Genomic DNA, 26,712 nt, shown 5'->3' with positions numbered 1-26,712 from the left:
AGTAACTGTTCTACAGAGAGAAATGTTCTGTAATATTGAAAACATCAAAATGAGTGATAGCGGATGCTGACTTGATTTTTTTGGCAACGATAACCTTTGCTTGACTTTTGGTTTATGGCCCCTTTGAGAGCTGTTTATTAGGGACCTGACATCTTGTTTTCCTGAGGTCATCTATCACAATCCGTCTTCCAGCCTCTCGACAACCACCTCGTACCTGACAGACACTCGGCAGAGACTGAATCGCTGACGGCAGCTGAAATCCCTCATCTGCCGAGTTCCGGCCTCGCAAAACAACTGAGATGATGTGGGGACCGAACATGCAACAAACATGGTCTACACATCCAAGGAATTTGCTGTGGTGTATTCGTGTAGGTATAAATCAGAGAGATGGTGATATATTATTATTTTGGCTGGATATGGTGCATTAAATCTTATCCAAAGCTTTTAACCCCCGGCTGTAACATCTAGAACCTTGGTGGAGTAACTCTCCAACCAGCCTGATGATCCAGTCATTGGCCTTTCAACACTCATTACTGGCCAGTCCCTCTTTCTTCTTTACTACATTCAAACTTCCAAAAGAGTCGGAGTCCGTCCACCTCATTATGAACAACAGCTCTGTTCAGTCGTATTCCTCCAGCTGCTGAACAGTGATATTCTTTAATGATTAGTTTAATGATAAACCCTGAAATGCACCTTGGGGTTAGAACGCTCATATACACTATAAAGGCGACAGAGGAAAGAGATTACCACACACCCCAAGGGGCTCGTATACTGTGGAGAGGCAGGGGGAATAGAAACGCACAGCTCAGCACTTTCTGAATTCATTATGCATCAACAGCGTGTGACAGAGCCAATAAATATTTTCTCCACCTGAGACGTACTCGTTCAAATGCTGGAGGAGTATTTTCTGTATATATATATATTTTATACAGACACTTTCTTCCTCGACTGAATATTGTTTGATGGATGTGATGATTGTAGAAATGTCTCCTTCAGTCTAACGTTGTGTTTGGTGACGAACGAGGACGAGAAGAAGAGAGAAGTGTCTGAACATCACATTTTCTCATTCATGTCCCTCTGTAGAATGTTTCTATGACTTGTATGATATACTATGAATTTTGCAATGTGTGTACCCATCACCAGATGTCAGCACACACAAAGTGCCTGTGCGCTGAGGACCTGAAGTCGAGTGTCTGCAGCTTTTACAGCAGTTAATAAAAGTGTTCATTAAAATACCAGATTAAAAAAGTGTCATGTGTTGCTATAATATATTCTGTGTAATTCCACACTGTCAGTTTGATGATTTAAAAAACGGTGACATTTTCATATTGATGAGGGAAACCATAACATACTGTGAAGGTTGTTATTTTGGTCATAAAACTTTAATGTGATGTTTCATGTCGTTTTGGACAACGACCTTTTTATGATACTAGTCATTAATACATATCTGGATTTATTACTACATCATTGCTTACTTTAATTATATAACTACTATAAGGGTATGATGCTTTATTATTCTGATCATATCTCTATTCCCTATATTCACAAGTGTTTTAGATGTTTGTTACTAAATATGAATTTAATAGAACATAAAATAATTGGAGAATTGTTAAATCAACTTTATACATTGCCCCCCCCCCCCCCCCCCAAAAAAGTGAATGTTTGTTTGAAAAGCAGAAAAGGGACAAATGGATATTTGGCCTTGGCCACTGACTGACGTGCGGAGGGGGAGCGTGCTGCGTCACTTCCGGTCCGAAATGTTTGTATGCGGTCTCCCGCGGCTCCTCGTGTCTCTACAGATGGAACTGAACCGTCCTGCTGCTCCTCTGAGGCGGGTTTCGACCCATTGTCCCTGTTGTTCACTCTGTGTTTGTCCCCTTGTCACTGATTCACTTTGTTCACACGCGGTGTCTGGTGCTGGTTTAACTGGTTTAGCTTCTGTCACGCCTACTTCACTGAACACGGTGCTGGTGGTGAATTAGATTCTCTGACTGAAGAACGAGGCTGGAGGTTTGATGTCAACTGTTGTGAATCTGTCAAGTTTCTGAAGATGTAACTGAGTTGAGGAGACAAAGGGGGAAAGTACAAATGTAGTATTGACAACTTGTGAAGAGAAATGTGTTTGTCACCGCTTTTATTTTAATATTTAATATGAGCAAGTTGTTGATGCTTTAAAGTGAAAGTACCTTACTAACTTTAATTTTCTCTAACTTTCTACAGTAAAACTACTAACCTGACGGCCAGGGATGTGGAGGTCATCCTGAACAAGAGTTAAGTGAAAGTTCTTTGTCACCTGTAAAGTATTTGTTTAAATACTAGTCAATATGAGTCATCAGTGCTGTAATGAAGAAGAAGCTGTCTTCATTTGTTCATTTCATTGTGGTTAATGTCTCGAGTGTTAAACAAATCAAAGTTCATAATAAGTGACATCAAACTTTCAGCGTTTGCCTTTTTGATCCAAACTTCACTCCCACACGTTGATAACTTTGTTAATTGAACAGCAGCGTCATTGTGAACAATTGACTGAAGAAAGTAAACAGCTGTTGTAATTGTCAATAGGTGTGATAAATAATAACAAAGCAGTTGAAAAGCCAGAGGCTGCAGTGAATTATCAGTAATTAGAAGAAAATGAAAAGGAGCCCAGGTTCCTGTGGAGCTCGACTGATCCACCTGTTCCTTTAACTCTGAGGAGCAGTGATTGACACAGGTGTTGCCCACATGGAGTCTGGTTCTTGAGGTTTCTCCCACTTAATGAAGCTTTTTTTTCTCCACAGTCCCCGGACTGTTGCTCATTGGGTAAAAAAGAGGAATCAATGTTTTAAAGTGGAGTTCTGATCTAAAATCGTAGGTTGTGATGTCGTCCCAACTGTTGGCTTTCTCTGTTATTTTGAGGGTGTGGACCTTCTGTGTAACAAACCTCGAGAGAAGTTACTCTAAGTTGCTTTGGATTAAAGCGTCAGCTAAATTAAATAAGGTGTCTTATCATTTGGAGCTGTATAAATACAATTTAATAGAATTGTGAATTAATCCTCTGACGTAGATAAAGTGAAATGCTGCAACGACTGTTTGTGATTAGTATTTTGTGTGAATCAATTCAATGTGTGTAACTGAACATCAGTGTTTCAAAATAATTTATCAATATCCTTGATGCATATGTAAAAAAACACTTAATATGTTAGGGCTTTTTATTCACCATATCAAATAAATGTGTTGTGTTCTGCAGATGCAGAAGTGAGCGTCAGCGGAGGTGAAGGACGACGATGAAGACACCATCGTCCACGCTGCAGAGAAGACGGACGGAGCTGCTGATTGAACAAGAATAATGTACAACTGGAAGTTAATACACATAAATAGTCATTGTGCTGTGCCTGTTTGTTAGGAGCTGTTTGAAAACGAGTCCTTGTCATCAGTGAGTCTTGATTCAAGTGCAGAGATTTTTATAAACCAGCCTGTGAAGATAGAGAAGTTTGTGTTCATGAAATGAGACAGAATTAGTCTTTGTTAGTGATTATAGTTTAAAAGTATAGTTAGACAGATTTACTGAAGTGCTGTAAATTTTTGTATACATTCCAATGTAGAGTAATTCAGACCCAAGTTTAAAAATAAAAGCTGTTGAATTCTGCTCAGCACGACAGCAACAGCATGAAGGTGCTGTTACTTTGAAGAGAACTTGCCAAACAGGAAGTGATTGTGAGTTTTTTCATATTGAACTTACCATGTGTCCAAATGGCACCAAAGTAAACTATGAACCTTCTGTGAGCTGTGATGAGGCACACGGCAGGTGTGAAGCTGAAGATATGAAAAGTAGAGATATGTGAGAATTGGCAGGTATCTGAATAAAAGCTATTAGTATAAAGCTTGTAAATGTTATTTACCACAAACAGTCAGGGAAGTAACAAAGCACATTTACTCAACTACTGCAGTAGTTATTGAAATTGTTTAACGTATTTTGTGTTTAATTATCTTACAGTGAGAGACACGAGGCTCAGTGCCGGGCGAGAGAAAGAAGACGTCACTCTACAGTACGACTTCAAGGTACTTACGACTCACAACACTACATTTCTACTGCACCAAGTGTATAAGTACATCAAGATAATATACCGTTGAAATAAAGACAACCGATAAAGTTAAAAAAAAAGGATACGAGTGTAACAATGGAAGCACCAAGACATTCCACTGTTTCATTTGTTGATTATCACGTTTATTTGTATAAATTTGTTACAGAGTGGAGGTTCTTCTCTCTAATCTATCTCTGACTATATTGAACCTGAATGTACAAAACAATGAAAAAACAGACGATTTCAAAAGATTGAGATGACTTCAGGTCATGTGGGACAGTGAAACTTCAGTCTGTTTATTTCCTGTTCCAACAAAACTCGTACTATAGTTAGTGTGGACATCATGTGACTGAAATCACAATCATATTTCAAATGACATACCCCTCATGCGTTTTAGATAGATAGTTAACTCAGTAAATGTCAGTCTGTTGAGATGTACTCTCCAAAGTAGCTAAAGAGAAAACTGTTGGACTAATATCAGCTTAATGAACTAAATGAAATTAGCTGGGCGCCCCTTCAGTAACCCCTGGGGTTTCCAGGCCAGCTCTACATCTCCACTAAATCCATCAACTCTGCTGCTCATTCCATTGTACAGCAACATTAAATCATGGATGTAAATCAACTCCCTCAATCTAAATAGTGGCAAATTGGACACGATTGTCATCATTGGTCCCAAATTCCTCACTAAAACCAGTCTCAACTTGTGCTTCACCATAGACAACTCCAGTCTTTCTCCCTCCCCCCACATCCCCAACCTGTGGAGTCATGTTTGAACACCATGTGAACCAAATCACCTAGAACTGCATATTTTCACCTAAAAAACAAAGCCTGTCTCTGCCCATCACTCTCCTCCTCTGCAGGGCCGGGTCTAGACAGGCATGTATGAGGGGGCAGCCACAAATCTTGAGGGGGCATTGTACCTAACCCTAACCCTAACCCTATTTAGTTTGAGGGGGCACAACATTTATTCTGTGGGGGCCAGGCCCCCTCTTGCCCCTGCCTAGACCCGGCCCTGCTCCTCTGCTGCTTTGAAACTTAGATCCACGCTCTCATCACCTCCAGAATAGACTATTGAAACAGTACTCTCTATGGCAGATCATCCAAAGTACTAAATCAGCGACATCACATGTAGAACTCTGCTGTTCTCCCCCATGATCACATCACCTCTTTTGTCCAGAATCTCCAGTGTTGCCCCGTCCCACAACGCATCCAATACAAAGTCCTTTTCCTGACTCATAAAGCCCTCCATAACCAGGCCCCCTCCTACCTCACTGACCTGCTCCAAGCTATCCCATCCACTCAGCACCAACACTGACAGTTGTAGTAGAAAAATCAGATAGTAAGCATTTGAAGCCTTGACAAAAGACTTTTATGACTTGAGCTGTTTTATGGTCAGCATTGTTAGTGTTGAAATACGGTGAGACCATTTGTTACTTAATTACCCATCAAAGGAAGTAGTGGTATGTCTTCTTATCACCTAAGGAAACACGTGAATCAGCTGCTAATGTTTAGATTCCTCTCCTTCCCCACCTATGGAACCTGTCTGGATTGGCTCAGAGGGACAGCCCTAAATCCTGCTATATAAGATGTGTGATTTTGACTGTTCTTCATCCTCACTCTGAGACCCTTGTGGTTTCCCTGTGTTGATCCTTTCTGCAGAAAGCCCCTTATTAAATAAACGTAGATAACTTTGTTGTTTCCAGCGTCTTGTATCTCCAGATTTCCTTCACACAGTCTTCTCCGTAGCCGCCCACCCTCCCGCTGGAACCCCCCTCCCCAAACACATCTGAGACTCCACCAAATGTTCCAATCACAAATCAAAATTCACCTTTTGAGAACTTCTTGTGTGATGTATGTTGTCATTGTTATTATAAGTGTTCCGGGAGAGGTGAGTGGAAAGAAAAGAGGGGGAACTGGGCTTTTATAGGCCTGGTGACCTCATGGGTCATCCACAGTGATCTATAGTGTTAGAAAGTTGTGTCTAGGGGCAGATTTAAAACCTTGGGGTGAAGTAGAAGCACCCTGGGAGACCAAGTTTTCGATGTCAGGCCTGAGGGTGGCAGTAGTGAACTCTGGAGGAAAACAAGCATCATTGACCAGCATCTTTCAGTGGCCGGCTACAGAAGGTGGTCGTGCACCAGGAGTGCGGGGCTGCCCGTGGTTGCTTTTACCCCATCACGGATGAAGGTGGCTTTCAGCGGGTGGATTGCAAATTGGTGGTAGTTGTTTTGTTTTCCATGGTAGAGGCAAGGCTCTTGAGGACTTGGTTGTGAGGCCAGGTGAAACGTCCTTGGGTGAGGTTGACATTGCACCCTGTCAGAACGTGTTTGAGGGAGGAGGGCCTTGAACAGAGAGCACATCCTGGGTCTTCACCCAACCACTGAAGAAGATTGCTTGGTGTTTGAAGGATGTCATATCTAGCTCAATGCTCCACAAGTCCTTCCAGCTGATTGTCCACCCCTCTGACCCACCTTGCTGCCTCCTCCTGTTGGTGTATCTCCTCCACCACCATCTTCCCCCTTCCTGGTCCTGTGGCTGCAGCTTAGTTGTTAGACGGAGGCCTCCTCTTCCTAGCTGAACATGTTCCACGATGTCCGTATGTGTGAGAGCCGTTCTTGCTTCCTCCACTGCATTGGCTGGTCTCCATTTGCGGTCCGTTACCAAAGTCACTACCATGTGTTGAGATGCATTTGGTGTCTAGTTTCGCCAATTGAAGTCTTCTGTGAAACTGGTGAGGGGCAGCCGAGTCTTGCTTGGTAAATAAAGTCTGTGGATTCAATTTGTACCCTCCCGGGCCCCAACCCGTCTGGCCAAGGGGCCAATAGAAACATTTTGCCAGGCTCTGTCGCGATGCCCCAGCTCGTTAATTCAGTGAGCCCCACCTTCCGGTCATTGAAGTGGTCTACTGCTGGATACCATGGCTCTGTGGTCACTCCTAAAGGTTTGTACTGTCCAGTGGCTCTTTCTGTTCCAGATGCTCACTGCTGGAGCTGAGGATTTGTATGGCATGGTAGACCCAATCACCTTGTCTGTGTGCTACGAGACCAAGGCTCTTCTGTCACTCATCTTCCAAGTGTCTTGCCAAGGGCCAACCTCATGGGCATTGACTTGTTTTTTGACGTGGGTTTCTGCCTCCTGGACAACATTGGGTGAAGCGCTGGCCTTCACTGCAATGGTCGGGGCTGCCTCGCTGCTTTCTTTACCACCAGCTCCTTCTCAACCCTGAGGTGCGTCCAGTCATTCAGCCCCTTGTGCTGACGAGACTGCTGAACTACAAAAGCTGCTGCAGGCAGGTATAATCGAGCAGGTGGTGGCTGTGTGATAAAAGTCAGGAGGCTTGTGCCTATGCCTTGACTGCAGGTCAAAGAACAAGGCTGTGATCCTGGACAAGTATCCACTACTGAAAATGGAGGAACTGACTGCCAAGTTGCATGGGTCCTCCACGTGGTCCAAACTGAACCTTGCCAGGGATACCTGCAGGTGCCACTGCATCCTAGCAGCTGCAACTTTACAACGTTTGTGTCCCATGTTGGATTTTTTTGCCACAGCCTCACCACCATCTTTGCTGGCATTCCAGGAGCAGTCATGTAGATGGATGACATAGCAGCACATGGTGTGACACTGGTCATCCATGACAACTGCTTCACTAGGGTGCTCAATGGCCTTGCCAGCAACAACTTTACACTGAATGGGAAAAACTTTCCAATGCGGACCGACCAACAGGCCCTCATAGCCTTGCATGCCCCAACTGTGTCGGGGCATATACCGCTGGTGAGAGAGGCTCGATAGAACTTCACCACGCTGTTTGCTCCTGGCAGAACTACTGTGTTGAGTCACCCTCAACCCTACACCAGATGTGGCCCTAGACAAAACCCCCACTCCCCCTTGAAGATGTCCAGTTTGCATCAGCTCAGGACGTTCATCTGAGAGGGGTGGCCCTCGAGCCTGTGCTGTTCCAAGGACTCATGAAGGAATGATGTCTGTGTGGCCCGGGGAGTCAGCATGGTTGTCCCCAGCATCTTGATGGAGTGTATCCTGTTTATGGCAGACAAAGGTCACCTAGGCATCGTGAAGGTGCAGCAACTCTGCAGGGACTTTGTGTGTAGTTAGGTATCGACAAAGATGTATAGTCTATGGTAAAAGACTGTACAGCCTGCCTGCCTTGTCAGTGGCTAGACTGGCCGACTTCCACACCTTGTGGTGAGCTCCATGGCGTTTTGTCAATGTAGTCTGTGACCTACATTCCAAGTGGCCACCACAGGATCGGTTCCAGCTTGGGTGGTCACATACTTCCTTGCCTGTGGTTTTGCTTGGTTGTACACCATTGTTACAGATAAACGTCTGCAGTTTGTCTCAGGCGAGATTGCAATATATGCCTTGCTCCACACCCTACTGCACTACCAGCAGCTCCCCAGCTCCTCTGAGGATGTAGTGCAAACTGCAGCTTCTTAGCAGCCATCTGCAGTGGGCAGGTTGGCGTCAAATGAAACAGCAGTTTGACAGGAGATGGAGGGTGAGACCGGCTCCCTTCACAGTTTGAACCACAATCTGCTTCACGCCAACGCGGATCAGCTCGGGGCCCAACCACCTTCCATCTTACATGTTTAGACTTTGACACTAATAAAAGTAGTGGTGACAGTCAAACTACCCAGAACACTGAGTTAGGTTAGAAGTACTAATGTGTGTAGTTAGTGCTTTATGTATGACAGTTCCATGACAGGCTGCCAGAAAGGGTTTATTGTTGTGAGAGTGCTGTAGAAGATGTTTATGTCACAATAAAGTCAACTTTGTGAATTGAAGTGGTGGTCTGCGAGTCATTGATGAGCAGTTCAGAGTAAATTCACTAATGTATTTTTTAGCACAGCTGCTGTTTTGTGTGTTGCTTCCGAGTAATTTTGAATGCTTCATTCAGATTTGACCTGAACACAGTGTTAGTGTTGCCAGCAGGTGTAGAAAGAAAGAGGTGTCATGCACAACTGTGAATGTAGGTAAGCAGTTGATCTTTTGAAGAAAAGAAGCACTGATGTAATGTGTTAAGTGAATCTTCAATGACATCAGAGTTTGATATGTAGGAATTTACTCCTCTCTCAAGTCACACATGGTTGATACCATCAACTTTGTATTTGACGTTTGAGTCTCATTTAGAGTATGGTGCTATAGGGGTTGGACATATACAAGTCTAACATTTTACCAGCGTATCAACTGGAATGTCAAAGTTTAATTGTGCGTATATATATATCAAGCAACAGATGGAGTGGCAAAGTGAGATTGGACATCACAAGAAATGCTGAATTTTAATGTGCATGGTACATGACATTTGGTAGAACAACAAGAGTCAAGTAAGTCCAAGTGGATTCCAAAGATCCTATCAAGGAGTTTGGTCTTGTCAAGGTTCAACATCGAGCTGGAGAGTCGGTCTGACAGGCAGAGACAGTTGCTGGAACCTGTGTTTGAGGGAAAAGAGAGGATTAGTTGGGTGTCCTTTGTGTAGCTGTGGAAGAACAGAGACAGGACTTGAGGAAAGGGTTGACTTTTGGCTCTTTAAGTGAGTTAGTTGACAGGGAAGTGTTAATGAGGAGGTTGGGACCAGGTGAACAGGGTCAGAAGGTAATTGGGAAGCCAATTTGACAATGAGGAGTGGTTGTTGGAAGTGTGCAAAAGAAGGAGAGGTTTTGGCTTTGGAAAAAGGGGAAGAGTAGGTCCCCAGGGTTTAGTGATGTAGGGCCCCTTTCTTTATGAAGCTGGGACAGCTTGTTTGTCGGGCCAAGAAATGACTATTTTCTCTACTTACCCGGCAGAGCAGAAGAATGGTTAGGGCCTCCAAAGAGCAGTCTCCCGCAGGCCTCCCCAGCGGACTGCCACGGCCGACTGCCGAGTCTTCATTCTCCGGGTCTTCATCGGACGGGCTGAAGCTACGACGGCTGGAATCTAACGCTGAAGCTTACACTGAGGCAGACGCTGAAGCTGACGCTTGAAATCCTGCCTGGCCTTTATGGCAACTGAGGCTGCTCCGGCAAATCCCACAACTGCAGGTGACGAGGCAGCTACGCTTGCGATTGGTTCAATCCTCTCTTCGCCACCTGCAGACTATAGTCACACAATTACACACTGATTAACTCACATGACCAAGGATGCCACCAAGCTCATAAAAGCCTGGTTTCATTTCAACTCACCTCTCCAGGAAGACAGAGGTAACACCAGAGCTGATTCACACAGCACAAGAAAAAGGATCCCTCTTCATTAACTGGCAACACAACTGGGCTTGATAGTTCTACATAGCTACGCAAATGACTGTTCAATTCTTATTCATGTGAGATTTTGACCTTTCATTGATTTACTGGGACATTCGCTAACAACAATTTGAAAGCTAATTATGTTAGCTATGTTACACTCTTCACACTCGGGCTTCGCCCTCAACCACATGTTGGGACCATTCCAAGTGCTCTTTTGTCTTCATACTGGCCAGCCACCATTTTCAAAACACACACACATACTTGGTAAGTACCCTTGGATTGTTTGTGCTTTTACTATATTCATAATAAAGACTTTTCTCAAACACAAATGTTGTCTTCATTCATGTTGCAGAAGTGTCCATTTCTCTCACTTCTACACTGTCACCAACTCCATATCCTTCAACTTAGCTAACATCTGACAAATGTATTTAATTACTAATCACAGTTCCAAATTTGTAGTAAGTACTTTAACGACACTTGTCAATACAAAACCTATATGTTCCCTTCTTTTGAAGGGTGCTTCCCCAAAGTAGCTTCAATGAATTCAAATAGTTTTTTAACATTATTACTTTTAATTGACATATGAAGCATTTATTTTAAGCACAACAGTGGCATCTGAAAACTGATTCAAATAATTTAGGCACATGATACTTTATTTTTAAAAATATGATAAGCACAAGACTAAGGTTACCACTTCTTATTTTTTACACTAAACTACATTGACATTTGTCTGGAATACTGCAGTCACCGTTCCAGGACAGTATATAATCTAAACTCTTTATTAACTGACACTCATTACACCAGCTGATCATCAGCATGACAAACTCAGTCACACGTTCCTTCACAAGAGACTCCACTCCACCACCTACTGGTGCAAACTCTGCTGCTCTCTAACAGGAACATCCAGTGACACATTGACAGGCACACATGCTCTTCTTTCCTCCACCATCACTTCTCTCAGCCAATCACACGCTTGCAAATAAAAGCATCAACACAACCTAAAAACATCAACTATAAACATCAGTGGGGCTGACAAGACAAAGACAACAGAGGCCCTAATGAACAACTGATGAAAGTACATCAACACAAAATGTTACTAATGTAAAAGGACTCACCTCATGAATCAACATCATGATCACACAGTGCTGCTGGTGGTGGCAGGGTTACCTGGGAAACATCAGTCTCAATGAAACCACTTTTCACACAACGCACACAATTCAACAATACTTCACTTGTTCACGTTGATTTTAACGTTATCCAACAGAAACTCTCATACATCATCTAAAACATTTCAGTATTTATTCAATGTTGACACCCACACCAAAAAATTGCCCACCTTCATTTTTAAGTGCCTGTCAACAACAACTACTTGCTAATGGCCTTTCTTCAAGATGATTCTACTTTCACTAAATGCATTGTTGACTCATCTTCAACTACGTCCGTCCATTTCAAATGACATAGATAAACTAAGGACCCTGACCTGCAGCTCAGCTACTGGACCCTCAAACAGCAAGACATCACTCAATGAAGTCTCACTGACGGCTGCATTCAAATACGTGTGTTTGTAAATGAATACAACAGCCCATATATTAAATCCTTCATACTTCATCTCACACACACACACCACTATCGAGTATGTCATCTACAATATGCCTTTCTTTTACTTCATCTTGTCTATATATTATCTTCAGGTACTAGCGCCAGCTGCAAGACGAGTGCAGTGCAGTAGGAATGTAGTGTTGTGAGTTGCATGTACCTCTAAGTCGTACTGAAGCACAACGTCTGGTTTCTCTCACATCCAGTCCGGCTCTGGCCCTCATGTCTCTCGCTATAAATCATTAAAAAGATATTCAATAAACATCCATTTCAATGACAAGTACTGCAGAACTTACTTCCCCTATTACCCCCTTGATATTAACAACTTTCATTCTGACAACTGTTCATATCTTCAGCTTCACACCTTTCATGTGCTTTAATACAGCTCACAGAAGGTTCATTGTTGACTTTGGACACGTGCTCCAATTAACTTCAATGTGACAACACTCACAATCACTTTTTGGAAAGTTCTTTTCAAAGTAACACCACAGGGACTTTAATGTTATCGTGCTAAGCAGACTTACACAGCTTGGGTCTGAATTAATCAACATTGTCATGTATGACAAAATAACTTTACTTCTGTAAGTCAGTCAAACTTGTCTATAAACACAAAGATAACTTATGTTTCATTTCATGAACAACTTTGACTAAACAACAGATTGGATAAACACACATTTATCAAGGACTGGGTTTCAAACAGCTTTTGTAATAGGCCCAGCACTAGTACATTATTAATGTGTATTAACTTTGAAGTGTAGATCATTGTTGTTGTCATTTTCAAGAAATGCTCTCAACCGCATTGACAACAATAGTGGTGTCTTCATCATCCTCCTATAGTGACATCAACTCTGAATCTGCAGCACACAACACATTAATTTGGATATCGTGAATGAAAAGCTATTTTATATATATATATTCACATAGTGTTTTTCATGGGAATATACTGGTAACCCCCGTCATTACATATGCATCAAGGGATGATGAATAAATTCTTTCTTAACACTCACAACAGTTGGGAGGACATCACCGGCTAGGATTTCATATCATAACTCCACGTTCAACACATTGACTCCTCCATTTTACCCACTGAGCCACACTTCGGGGACTGTGGAGAGAGAACAAGCTTCATTAGGTGGAACAAACATCCAGAACCAGACTCCATGTGGGCAACATCTCTGTCAATCATTGCTCCTCAGAGTTAAAGGAACAGATGGATCAGTCGAGCTGTGACTCTCTGTCAGCCTGGCTACAGGGCTCAACAGGAACCTGGGATCCTTCTCATTTTCTCATATTAATGGTGAACAACTGGAGCTTCTGGCATTTCAACTGCTTTATCATTTATCTGTTGATAACTCCACCGAGCTAATCTCTTCAGTCAGTTGTTCACAATGAGGCTGCTGTTCTATGAACAAACTTATCAACTACTGTGGGAGTGAAGTTTGCATCAAAAAGGCAAACGCTGACAGTTTGATGTCACTTATTCTTATATTTTATTTGTTTTACACTCAAGACATTAACAAGTACAATGAAATAAAGTATTTTAGGTTTGTTCTCTTTACAATATTAAGGGGAAAGTCAGCTACTTTTTTCATAACACTGACTTCTGACTTATATATTAGGAAAATTTCTAACAAATCCTTTAAAGTTGATGAAGAACTTTCACTCTTGTTCAGGATGTCCTCCACTGTCTCTACCTCAACTTTAAAGTACTTTCAAATTAAAGACAAACTCCAGGTTCTTTTCTCTAAAGCATCTACAACTTGCTCCTATTAAATATTTCAATAAAAACACTGACAGACAAGTTTCACTTCACAAACTGTTTCCTCTCAAGGATCTTCTGAAACAATAGTTATTGTAAAGAAACTTGACAGATTCACAACAAATGACGTCAAACCTTCAGCCTGGTTCTTCAGTCACAGAATCGAATTGAATTAACCACCAGAGTAAAGGAGGCGTGACAGAAGCTCCAGCTGCTAAATCAGCACCAGACTACGCGTGTGAACAAAGTGAATCAGTGACAATTGGAGAAACACAGAGTGAACAACAGTGACAATGGTTCGAAACCCGCCTCAGACGATGGTCCTGCTCATCGTCTGAGGCGGGTTTCGAACCATTGTTCAGTTCCGTCTGGGAAGGAGACACGAGGAGCCGCGGGAGATCGTATACAAACATTTCAGACCCGGAAGTGACGCAGCACGCTGCACGTCAGCACGTCCGTCACTGGCAAAGGTGAAATATACATATGTCCTTTTTATGCTTTCAATACAAACATGCACCGTGTTCATATTTCTGGAACAATTCTATTATATAGAATACACTGTCAATACAATAGATATTAATAATAAAGCATAAGAGTAGTACTAAAGCCAAATGTGATTTTATCACTAGTGTCATAATAAATCCAATCTAAGGCATCCAAAATATCATTCCACATTCATAGTGTGTTATGGTTCCCCCCCCCCCAAACATCAAGATAAAAATGTCACAGATTAGTGTGTGTCATAAAAGTGACATAGTGTGGAATGGGACTAAATATGAAATAGTAGGACATGACACTTTAATCTTGTATTTTCATTAACTTGCGTTAAAAATGACTATAGCATCAGGAGTCACTATGTGTCATTGTATTAGCAGGATTATCAACAGTGTTATCAGCTAAATGGAAGTGTCTGAACTGTCATGAAGTCACATTAGAAGACCAGTTTCTGGAATTATTACAACAGAGAATTTTGGAGCTGTAACTTCTGACACCAAACATCCACAGTTACAATAATACACCTTCCTTGTTTCTTTCTCTGTGTTACTGTGTGTGTCCCCCTCAGTTCTGACCTCATTCAAATGACCTGGTTCTGATCACTGGCTGTAACGTTCTTTGTAAATTCACATTACGATCTGCATCAGCTTCCTCTCACCTCAGATCCACATGTTTCTCTAGTGATTGGTGCAAACATCTTCCATGAAGGACATTGGACATCTTCCTTCTCGGCTTCCATTCGACAGCCCAATGGCACCAGGAGCTCAGCCTCTTCATCTGGAGCTCCGCTGCTGAGAATGGAATCTAAACCTCAGGGAGCGTCTCCAATAAACTACATGTCAAAACAGTGTAAGGGAGGTGCAAGGCCTTCTTCACTGGAAAAAAACCTACCCACTTTGTTGTTACTTTGTTCCTCACGAGCCACAGAGGGAAACTTTGTAGACTGAACTTCACAGCTGACTATGATCACCTCGTCCTTCTCTCTGGATCCAGGGAACTACTGCACTCACACAAATTTCTCAGACTTTAATCAACTGATTTATAGTTCACTGCACTCCATCTTGCTGTGTGTTAATGCAGATGTTTATGGCGTGTCATGCACACAACATCAAATACACCGTGTACAATGTATATCCTTTATTGATGGTTTAACATGATAATCTATTGAAAAAGGAAGAGAAACATACAGAGATATACAGTATAAATCTAAGCCTAAGTACATTTTGTGGCAGCACAGAACATTTCACATTCCATTATGGGACCAAGGCCATACAACACCTGAAGTCATTTTTTTGTGTTTTTCTTTTTAACGTAGGCTCGCATGGCATCATGTCATCTCTACAACGAGCAGTCGGCAGCTCTCGTACAAGTACGTTTGCAAAATGTCTTCTTCTTTTTTTGGACAAATCATAGTCGCATGCATGTTAAACAAGTATCCAGAGTTTGGATCGGTTGCTTCCTCCTCTGACCTTTCACCTGCACCATGTAGTTTGGTCATAAATAAAAACAGCTCCAACACGGATCAACTGCAGAAACTTGCTTTAAGTCTCCATACAGGAGTCAAAGCAAACCAGTAAGCCAAGTAGAGTGGCTGACTTGCACTAGGACGCGGCCATTTGCTAGCTCCAGTGTTCCATCAATCTGTCTTTTTATATTTTATGTACACGACACTGAAGCTTTTTCTGCTGTTTGGACATTTTGTGGGTCCAAATGTTCACCTCCCAACTACTCAGAGCAGCTTCCGTCCTCTTGGACAAACTGGGTCCGAGACTTAAATTCGTAGGGTCAACAATTTCTTTGCACATAAAACTAAAGTGGAGTCATTCTTGTCTCGGGTGAACATCTTTTCAGAGAGATGCTAAAAGCCCCTTAAAGGTCAGCAGAGGACAAATATAACGGGGCCACTGTTTTGCAATCAGTGCCGATGGGTTTTCTTTTCTTACAAAACAGGAGAAGGGATTGTGATTTTGTGATTTGTAAACAGAGTACAGATTTACATGTGCTTCAACGATGGGCTTCCTCGTTTTTGTTTGTTATATAAGGTGTTTCTTATTTATTTATTTAGAACTTTCTTTTTTTGTTGAACCCAGGTGGATTTTGCACTTTGCCCGAATCTACACGGTAGAAAACGGGACAAGGAGCCGGCGACGCACTCGGGGTCACTTGACCGTGGAATCAACTGGAGCCCTATATTAATCAGGGTTGAGGTCAATCCTGTTTCCACAAAGTAAATTGCATTTGCGATGCAGCAACAATCCAAGTACATTACATTCAGCTCATAGTCATATATCAGACTTTACACATAACACTTCACAACTTTTCTTTTCAAAGTTAAATTGGTCCAAACTCTGACAGTCAGTGACTCCTGTACGAACCAACAACCACTTTTTTCTCTTCCTGTGTTCTTGCACGTGCACAAATTACAGTGTGTCTTGGATCTGTGACTGATTTAAATCATCGTCCATGAACTGGTTGCTTGCTCTGCAGCCTCGGGTGCAATGGCACAGGTTGTCGTAACAGCAGAGACACTTCAATCCACAAAGCTGTTATACACCAACGTTGGTCCATAGTCCAGCAAGCGGCCTAGAAACAAACAGTCTGCCCACGCCCTGTCCATTCCCCTTAGCTCTCACACATACATGCACATGCACACACTCGTGTGTATATAGAGCACCGGCCTTCCCCCTCGATTCCTACATCGCTCTCAACGCAAGAATGGGCGTGTTACATTCTGATGGAGAAATGACGACCATGGCTCATTATCCTCTCCCTGAAGAATGGAACTGATACATTCAATGCTAGTGTGTGTGTGTGTGTGTTGGAAGTCAGCGTCTGGTCCGGCTGCTGAATCAGTGAAATACCTTCGCGTGACTTGCTGCCGAGTGGCAGAGCGGACGATACAGATGCGGAATTGAACATACGTACAGTTTCCAGAGTGGAACTTCAACGTTTGAGGAGAAACTCAGTGCCCCGCTGATCCTCGAAAAACAAAACCGACCCCTGGTTTAGTCCTCACCTCTTTTCTGTATCTGCACTACATAGTCAGACAGTTCATCGTCAGCATAAACTCTTCATATTTGATCCTTTTCAATTAGGGTAATACACACACATTATATGTATATACACACCTATGTACTTATGTACAAAAACAAAGGGTTTTCATTCCTCCGCTCCGTCGTCGCAGCAGAGTTAGTATCGAGCAACAGAAAACAAGAAGTCAAATGAATACCTGAAGACGCAGAGTACAAAAATACTATCATATTTCATGGGTTGAGTAACCGTGTCGCCCAAAAGGCCCTTGGCAGTTGTTTGAAAACTAAGTTTGAGGAAGTTTGAGAAATTTGAGTGCAATTCTGTCGCTGCGAGAAGTTAGAAGTGAAAAATGGCAGTTTTAACTCGTATTTGTGCTTCTTCTCTTTCTTTAAATCTACGTATCAAATTACGAAAAGCAAATAAAAATACGATATTTCAGTGACAAGAGGCCAAATAGCAAAAATCGTCCAACCTGAGTCTAGGTCGTCCTGAACAGAGGGCGGCGACGTCCTCCCCTTTAAATGAGCGTTTGTGTAAAGGTTCCCCAGATCAACCATAAAGTCAATAGCAAGTATATTATATATTATCGACGCTATAAACATATACACATCGACAGAGTCAAAGTTGTGCCATTACTGTTTCACTACGGCTGATCGTTGCATGCATTAAGAGTGCATAGGGTACCGGTCAAACGTCCGTACGTTAGTTTGGCTAATGAAGTTTTACAAATTGTTCCCACTCATCCGACCTGCTGTGTTGTATAAAGTTTTTTTTGTGATTAGAAAACTCCTTGCATCGACTGTGTTCCTCGTTCGTTTGGCTTTTCTTTTTGCAAACACTGTGTCGTTCACTCACTTGCTGGCTTTGTATCTGTCTATTTACACGTTACTGAGCGGGAGAGTATTGGGAAATGGTCACAAGTCCCAGTTACAGTACATACTTCAGAAAATAAAAACACCTCCATACTAAGGATTCAATGACTTCAAATATAAAAACAACTTCGACGAGAACTTGGTCCAAAACTCGGGCGTCTCTCTCAGTCTCTGTTTTGTTTTGTCTTGTGCTGCTTCAGTCTTTTAACTCTACAAACTCCACACATATTCCATCGTGTATAAAAGCAACAGAAAAAGGAAGAAACTCAAACAAAATGAAAATAAAAATCAAACGACACCAAACACCTCAACAAAACGGTCCAATCACACATAGTAGAGCCAGTACACGAGGTTGAACAGTGAGAAGACGGAGGGGAAGATGATCCGTGACCAGCGGTCGATGGCGTTTACATCCGTCAGGTCGGGGATTTTGATTTTCAGCTGCGAGGACCGTCTGCGCAGGCGGCTGCGCTTCATCGCCGCAGCCCGGTCCAGAGAGGGGCGGCTACCGGAGCGCGGCCCGTTGCCGCCGCCGCTCGGCTTCCGGTACTGGATGTGCGTGGAGGCCGTGCTGTCCAGCTGCACCATGGACTGAGAGTTCCTAATGTCCGCCAGGCTGGTGGTGATCTCGCCGGACCCCACCTCGTTGTGGATCTCCAGGGTGGTGAGCAGGACGTTCCCGTGGCCGTGTGGCTCCGCCTGAATGGACGGTGGAAATTAAAATCATTTAGTGCAAAGAAAAGGAGAGAGCTAAAGAGGAATCTAGGGTAAGGTTTAAGGCACTCGAGGTAATGACATGTGGACGTCATCCTGGTAGAATAACTGGAGGGGGCCTGCTGGGGACAGGCTCAGGGCTCTGAGGGGTCTGAGGCCTCTTCATCTGGCTGTCTACTAGTCATTAATATGCCGGACACACAGTCGGCCTTTACAGGTCTGTGACCAGAGGCCTGGTGCCTCTTTATCCATCCAGTGTTTTAAATGTCATTCTTTCAACTAACGCTCCAAAGATGGAATGCTTGGCTTTTGCTCCTGATTCGATTACAGATCATGCAAATTGCAGTTACGACTACCTGTCCATTCTTTACATCATCACTATGAAACCTGTTTTCTTCTTGATGAAAAGTTAAAGTGGAGCAGCTTCAGGCCCAACTTGTGTTTGATATGACACAGTGGTCCACTGAGTCACCGACAAGCAGTCCTAGTACTAACCAAGGAGGCCATTTAAGAATATAGTGGTACAATTAGTACAGGTCACCGGAGGTAAAGTAAAGTTCCAGTTTGTCCCTTGACTGCAGCAATATAAGCATTAAGCCCCCCCCCCCAACACTTCAATGGACCCACACAGTGTCACACTCCATGCCAGTGATGTGTGCACCACAAAGCAAATCAACAGCGATGGTCGATGGCGGTCGTTCATGCAAATGGAGAACTTTGCATCTAGAGAACGTTCTCTAGATGAGACACTAAATCTATTTCAGACTTAATCCCAGGGGACGTCTACACCCGCTCCGACTGGTTCACAGCGTCCTGACATGAGAGATGTGGCTGGTGGTGATGATTTCAATGAGGATCCACAGACAGCATGCATTCAGCCCTGAGAGGATGAACAGGCTCGGATCTGCAACGTTCACGACGGAGGAATCGAGCATGAGGTCGTTTCAATGCGGTGGAAGAAAAGTCCAGATGGAAACTTGGCGTCATGGAGATGTCTGTCGTCGCTTGACTCATTGCATGGATGGAGAAGAGTTTTGCATTAAGGCAAAAAGAAAATCGAAAATCAAATAAAAAGGAAAACATCCATGTCGGCGAATGGCAATGGCAGAGTTGACTCGAGGAGGTCGGAGAGTCCCACTGAACAGACAACTCACCGAGCGTGAGTGGCGAAGACCTTTAACCTGATTGGAGCGTTTAAGGGACGCAGTCCTACAACCTGCCTCCTGAGGAGATAGAGATATTCAGCCACAAGTGGGGGGGCGAACAAACCTGAGAACCGACAGATGTTTGGCTCCGGGGCGGAAACAACTGCCTAGAAATAACCTGCAATCAAGTTTCATTAAGTCGAACATTTTCCTGTCGTGACTTCTGCTGATGGAAAAGCGTTAAGAAGAAGAAGAAGAAGAAGAAGAAGAAGACGAAGAAAAAGAAGAAGAAGAAGAAGAAGAAGAAATGTTCTGCAGAAGGAAAGAAACATTCAAACCACAATCATGCTTCATTCTACATGTCACCTACAGGCAAAGAACATTTCTACACAAATCAATAACAACAAGCTCAACATGCTGAACTTGACCCTACACACTCAGTGTTGTTTATCTATTGATTCTCTTCTCTCCATCCACCCACGGACACTTCTCATCAGCTTCACGTTCAAACAGATTGTCCCGACTCACCCTCGCAGCGTCGTACTTGGCCGCCCGCTCGTTGTTGGCCTTCTCCGCCTTCTCCGCCAGCTTCTTCTGCATCTGAGGGCCCCGCCCGAAGAAGATGTAGTTGACGAAGGCGTACTCCAGCAGGGCGAGGAAGACCATGACGAAGCAGCCCATCAGGTACATGTCGATGGCCTTGACGTAGGGGATCTTGGGCAGCGTCTCCCTCAAGTGGGTGTTGATGGTGGTCATGGTGAGCACCGTGGTGATGCCTGTGAGGAGGAGCAAACTACGGGTTGGAATCCAAGTCCTCGTTTCTCAACCAGAAGAACACTTCTACCTGGTTTAATTCATTCAGCTTCATTTATAGGCTAAACTCAAATTTGAGATTTTTCCTACATGTTCATCCTGGAAGGTAAACCTGGGGACTAATTAGTGAGAAACCTGTCGGAGCAGGAAGCACTCTAAACTGGTTTCTCCAGCGTCTGAGCAGATGCTTCATCTGCTCTGGAACCTGAAGGTCACGTCGGAGGAGAAACTCCAACAGATGTCTGAGGTGTTATTAAGGAAACAGGCATTTTTATTCTTTCTATAGAAAACGTGTTTGTTCTGTCGCTCCTCTGCCGGTTAACAGGAAGATTGACCCAGTGAGGGGGGGGGAGAAGAACTGATGTTGCTGTGGGAGTCAGAGAGAGAAAGAGAGTGTGTGTGGGGGGGGGGAAACGACGACGTTATAAAACAATATTCTGATCTCTCTTTCATGTTTGCTCTTATTCCACCAGGTGAGCACGTAACCTCAGCTTCATTGAAATTCAAAGGTCTGCGTTGGAACCAGCGACTGCCCCATGGTCATCGAGCAGGAGTAACTCATTACAACACTGCTGCATGCATGTGTGTCTCCCCCCCCCCCCCCCCCCGGCTCTTAGTAACCTCAACCACTGAGGTACCGAGGAGCCTGGGTGTCGGCCATCAGCAACAAGAAGGCACCTTCACATCTCCAGCGTGACAGTAAGAGATGCTAAGTGAGACTCGCAAAGAAATTACACACAGATGAGAGGGAAATTGAATTTGCTGCAGGTTTCTGCCGGTGGCCTTGAGCGAGCGGCGCACTGCGACTGAAGAGAACACACAACACGGGAGTGACTGACAACACAACCTCCGCACCAGACTGACAGGATGTGAGGGAAATGTGTCAGGACGAGCAAACGCAGAGACACACTGCAAAGTAGAGACAACACAACAAACTACACGACGAAAACAGTAAGACAACAAATACACAAAGACAGGAAAAACCGCAAAAGAAACAAACATGCATGTACCCTATATGTCATATGTCCTGTATCTAGTGTGTTAGGTGCCGTGTATTTTCCAGGGCCACTGTGCAAATCACATGTGGCAGCCAACGCTCATACGTGTCACCACGCCCATGCAAACCCATGACCTGCAACACATCAACTCCACTGGTCTCATTACACGTATGTGGCAGATATGTCTCCACTCAAACTTATCTGTCTGCATTGGAAAAATGGAGCCTATCAGTAGCTGGGTTACGCGTGTGTGTGTGTGTGTGTGTGTGTGTGTGTGTGTGTGTGTGTGTGTGTGTGTGTGTGTGTGTGTGTGTGTGTGTGTGTGTGTGTGTGTGTGTGTGTACAGTGAAGAGATAGGGGCTGGGGGGGGGCTAAGGTCGCCGCAGCCCTTGCTGTGATTTACTGGCACATTACAAGGCTAACCGCGCTCATGTGTGTGAATGTATGTGTGTTGTCAGAGGGTGTGAATGTGAATTAGCTCGACCGCACAGGTTGTGCGTCGCTGCCCCGTCCTCTCCCTCTGCTTAACGACAGCCTTGTTCTTTATAGGTGTTCTCTCTCCGCTGTGCCATTACTCTCTGTCCTTTGCTCCCTCCCTCCCTCCCTCCCTCCATCCATTCCTCATCCTCTCCCTCCCTCGCTCCCTTTTCGGACAATTTAATCAAGGCGCCGCGCGCTCGTCACGGGCCTCCCTCCTTTTTCATCACGCCATTTCACTCTCCGGGGAGAAATATAGTTTACAGGGTTTCTCTCACTCTCTGTCTTTTTCCATCTCTCTCGCCCTCTCTCTCTGTCTGTCTCATCCTACTGTTATCATCCTCTCCCCACATTCCTCTACCTCTACCCCTCTTCTTTCCATCCCCTCCCCCTTGAGTCTTTTCCACCTCAACAGCAGCAACGAAGGCGCACAGCAATCAAATCTCCTCTAATCACAAGCCAATAGGCCATTAGCAACACGGCCCAACATCACAAAGAGGACGAGGTATCATGCAGGATGCAGTAAGGACAGCCAGCAATGGGGTAGCTGCACGGGCCTCGGCCCGGGAGGTAAATCAAAGCCGTGGTGATTGGACGCCTCCATTCATCACCTGCAGGCGCCACATATTGTCAGCTACCTTGTTAGCATGCGCAGCGCTTCTCACATTTATCATTTTGGGAGTCGCTGATTGAGAAAAACGAGTTTCCATAGGTCTGGAATAACGCCCAGCGAGCCCCACTCCCAACTCCTGAGTCCACCATTAGGCAGACTGGGCTCCCACACCAATTACAGCTAATGCCCACACCCCCGCTCTTCATATAAGATGGTTATGAACAAAGGGCGTGACTGCGGAACTTAACAATGCTTCTCAACTGCTCAGGAAAATGAGATTCTCCTTCAAACAACTCAATTGTTTTCCTGCCGCCTCCTCCAATTGATTTCTCCATGATCATTACACTGCTCTTACTGCCACCCCCCCCCATACACACAAACACACATACACACAAACACACACACACACACACATTCCCATGCATGATAAAGGTGAAATGTTCCTAACGATCCATCGGGAGGAGTGAATGAACCCTCGGTTGCCTCTAAGCTGAGGAGGCACACGCCAGATATTGCACACATGTGCATCCACTCGTAAATACACACACACAAACACCCAGTACTGTAATTGCCACATATTGCATGCATGCCTGAACAAAATAAAGCAAACCAGTTCATGGCAAATTAAGGGGGATGTTAAACAAATTAAACTCTACGCACGCCGATCCATTCCAGGCTCTAATAAGCTTTGTGCTCCTGTGGATAACAGGGTGGCAGACAGGTGATGGATCACGGGATGTTTTACTAAAAGCATTAAGACGTGTTGAGGTCGTTACTGTTCCATTACCTGTCCACGTGAAGATGATCAAAGGAGCAGGCAATTGGCACGGACGGATCAAAGCCTCAGACGTTCCCCGGGGACATGATTCACTGCCGGGGCCCCTGAGACTCCACCACAAACCACCTGACACGCACTGGACCATGTGTGTTTATGTAGTATACTAAATTAGGCTGATAACAAGATTCACATTCAGAATCTGTGATTTCATTCTCTCGGCATCAGAAGTCTGGTGTAAGTACCGTTAGTTGGTAAAGTTTGCACGTAGCGGGGGCTCTGGTGAATGAATGATTGTATCTGAGTCAGTTTGGAGACAATCTTCTGTTTTAGTCCCCGAAGGGAATCTGATAATGTGAGCTCGATCTAACCTCTAGGATTGAAGCAAACAGGCACTCCAGAGGCAGAGGTCTCTAAATGTTAGTTGGCTATGTAATTAGTATAATTTATTATCCAACAAAAACTAACGGTTACCCATCAAACCTTCTGTTCCCTCCTTGGCACGTATGATAGAAAACTTTGTTTGGAGGCTTTTAGCACTTTCTAAAACCCTGTTACAATATAAGCAGGACAATCAATCAACAGAAGAACAATCCAATGACTCGGGGGCCGAGGAATTAAAGCTTTTTAAACAACCCTCTGGTTTTAGGGGGTCGTTATCAAGTCAGCCTCACATTATGATTATTGCTCCTGCCTGATAAGTCGTCTGGAACCAGTCAACTCTTCACAGGAGAGAAAGAAGCGGAGCTGCAGTGGGATCTGAACACCGAGCAGCGTCCGTCTCTGCCTTGTTTACTGATCACAGGAGCCCTGCAGTGAGTGGGCCCTGGCTCCCACACAGCCCCGCCGCAATAAGGACTGGAAATGACGCTCATTAGGGATGTGGTGTATTTATAGCTCCTGCAGGCTTCTCCGTGACCACAGCAGCTACAGGCGTGAGGTATGACCCAGTTAGGGCCCAGTCAAGGTCGCGCAGACATAATGGAAATGTGCTTCAAACCCATTTACATTCAGTCCCACCAATTTCCAGCTAATCCCACAATCAGAAGGAGGAGCCCAGTCTCTCTGCGTCGCTTCTGGGGATCCATCAGAGAGGGGGAAGGGGGGGGGGGGAGCTGGCGGCTCCCTCTGGTCCCCGACCTCATCAGATAAAACCAAATACCTGCATCTGAACGGCCGCCTCTTACCTAGAGCCACTCGGGCCGCCGACGCGTCATAGTTTATCCAGAAGGAGACCCAGGAGAGGATGGTGATCAGGATGGACGGCATGTAGGTCTGCAGGATGAAGTAGCCAATGTTCCTCTTCAGCTTGAAGCTCAGAGACAGTCGAGGGTAGGCACCTGGGGGGAGAGAGGGGCGGCAGGATGTCAGGGTTTAAGGTGGACAGCAGGACCAGCATCGAACGTGCGGTTCTCCGAGGAGCACACAGGGACACCTCGTGTTTTTGTTTCAGTTTCCATGACAACTCGGACAGCATGGGCTGGATTTTATTGCCATGGCAACAAGCATCCCCATCACTAGCTTAAAAACATACGGACTCTATCCCTCCCTCCCTCCCTCCATCCATCTCTCTCTCTCTCTCTCTCTCTCTCTCACACACACAGGCCTGTAGCCCCGTTTCACATCGATGGGACACAATATTCACGCTGGTGCTGAAGATATCAGCACATTTTGATTCATCACTTTTCCACGTCTCATAATTCACGGCATGATTCGCTGGGATTCGAACCCACAGCGGGAACGAAAGCTTAATAGATGCGCTTCCCATGCTTCATCACTCAGGAACACAGAACAATATTCCTGAACGTGATTTGCTATGAGGAAGCATTTCTCCCATCGCTTTCCCATGACTCGGAATGTGATGACTGCTTACGTGCGTGTGCGTGACACGCCGCTGTAATGGCCGACGTCTCCTCGTGGATTGAATCTACGGTTCGTTACTCCCAATATTGGTAGCTGTTTTTTCCATTTTCGGTGTAGATCGGAGGAGAAGCGGGGGGGGGGGGGGGGGGGGGCATTAGGCTGCAATTTACGAGCCGTGGGTTTCAGCCAAAGCTACTTGTGGCGAGCGTGGGTCTGATTGACTGTGCCGGCGTGTGGAGCTGGATCGAGAGTCACTCTGAAATAACACGGTGCCATTAATATTCAGAGCTCATAAAATTCTGGTGAAACACGGCTGTTCCTCAAACGCTATCTGGTGTAACTGCTATTGACTGACTGAGACACGGATTTACATTTAAAGGGGGTCGACTCCATGTGAGCATCGTGTACATTCACTGTGACGTCTCGTGTGGGATCAGTGGGAAACGAGCCTATGACCTAGGGAAACATTACAGAAATTACAATAAATCTCTAACGTGTCTCTATCAGGTGAAACAAGGGGTAAGAACAAAAGCTCCACGCTGTATTACTGTATTGTTCTGACCTGAAAAAAAGATATTTATAAGTGAACCGTCTCTCCACCTGTTTTACAGTTTGTGTCGAGCATCACTGTGACCTGCTGTGAAAGATATAAATATAACACCATCACACGAGATGTCAGGATTCTGCCTCCGTCTCTTACTTTTGAAGATTCTGTTTTGAGCTGTTGTGGGAATACTGTTCACATCCCTTCAGTTTGGTCCCAAGAGTCACAACTGAACACGGAGAAGCAGCGTTCACTTCTTCTGCTCCACTGCAGCGACTCGCTTCTCTGCCTTTTATGACATCAAATAATTACTAATGTCTTAATAATTCCACACTCATGAGTAATTTCTCTTTTTTCAATCGTTTTATGTTTAATTTGTCATGATGCCTTTTTAATTTTTAGGTTAAGCACTTTTAATTATTGTTGAAATGTCACACACAAAGTGACTTACTTTTTTATGGCCTCATTTTTGAATTTAATAGAATTTTGAATATTTTGTGTATTTGCACCTTGACTTCATCACTTCCTGTTGTATCACCTGCCCCTTCTTGTGTCTTGTTAACTTTGTGTAGTTAGTTAAAAGTTGTATTTAGTCAACTCAAGTTAGGATAGATGGATTTTTGACACTTTTATTGATTTCTCAGAGAATAATTCATGGATTTTGTTGAAAGAAATGTTTAAACTTATCGATGTTGAGTGACATTCTACTTCCTGAGTGAATATT

The 26,712-nt window shown here is 44.2% G+C and overlaps 1 protein-coding gene and 1 long non-coding RNA gene across 5 annotated transcripts in view; both read right to left on the bottom strand.

The window, feature by feature from the left end:
- Window positions 1–9,324: 9,324 nt before the first annotated feature.
- On the bottom strand, window positions 9,325–14,016 carry LOC128431226 (uncharacterized). Its single transcript, XR_008334122.1, has 6 exons — window positions 13,782–14,016; window positions 12,895–12,992; window positions 12,048–12,119; window positions 11,407–11,458; window positions 9,850–10,145; window positions 9,325–9,502 (listed from the first exon to the last, which is right to left on the bottom strand). It is a non-coding gene; the product is annotated as an uncharacterized LOC128431226 (long non-coding RNA).
- A 2,092-nt stretch (window positions 14,017–16,108) lies between these two features.
- Window positions 16,109–26,712, bottom strand: part of LOC128431237 (gamma-aminobutyric acid receptor subunit beta-3) — a 48,145-nt gene continuing 37,541 nt past the window's right edge. For 2 of the 4 annotated variants that reach the window (XM_053417499.1, XM_053417498.1), the window contains exons 7-9: window positions 24,769–24,921; window positions 20,434–20,681; window positions 16,109–18,739 (exon numbers count right to left, since the gene is read on the bottom strand). In XM_053417499.1, coding sequence (XP_053273474.1) covers window positions 18,371–18,739; window positions 20,434–20,681; window positions 24,769–24,921 — 770 coding nt within the window. In that variant the 3' untranslated portion in view covers window positions 16,109–18,370. Of the gene's footprint in view, window positions 18,746–19,914; window positions 19,984–20,110; window positions 20,132–20,433; window positions 20,682–24,768; window positions 24,922–26,712 lie in introns of all 4 variants that reach the window. The other 2 variants (XM_053417497.1, XM_053417496.1) reach the window with 2 other exon arrangements.

This window comes from Pleuronectes platessa, chromosome 24 (genome assembly GCF_947347685.1).
Source record: "Pleuronectes platessa chromosome 24, fPlePla1.1, whole genome shotgun sequence".
In the NCBI taxonomy this organism is placed as follows: Eukaryota; Metazoa; Chordata; class Actinopteri; order Pleuronectiformes; family Pleuronectidae; genus Pleuronectes; species Pleuronectes platessa.
This window is presented reverse-complemented; position numbering and strand designations above follow the sequence as displayed.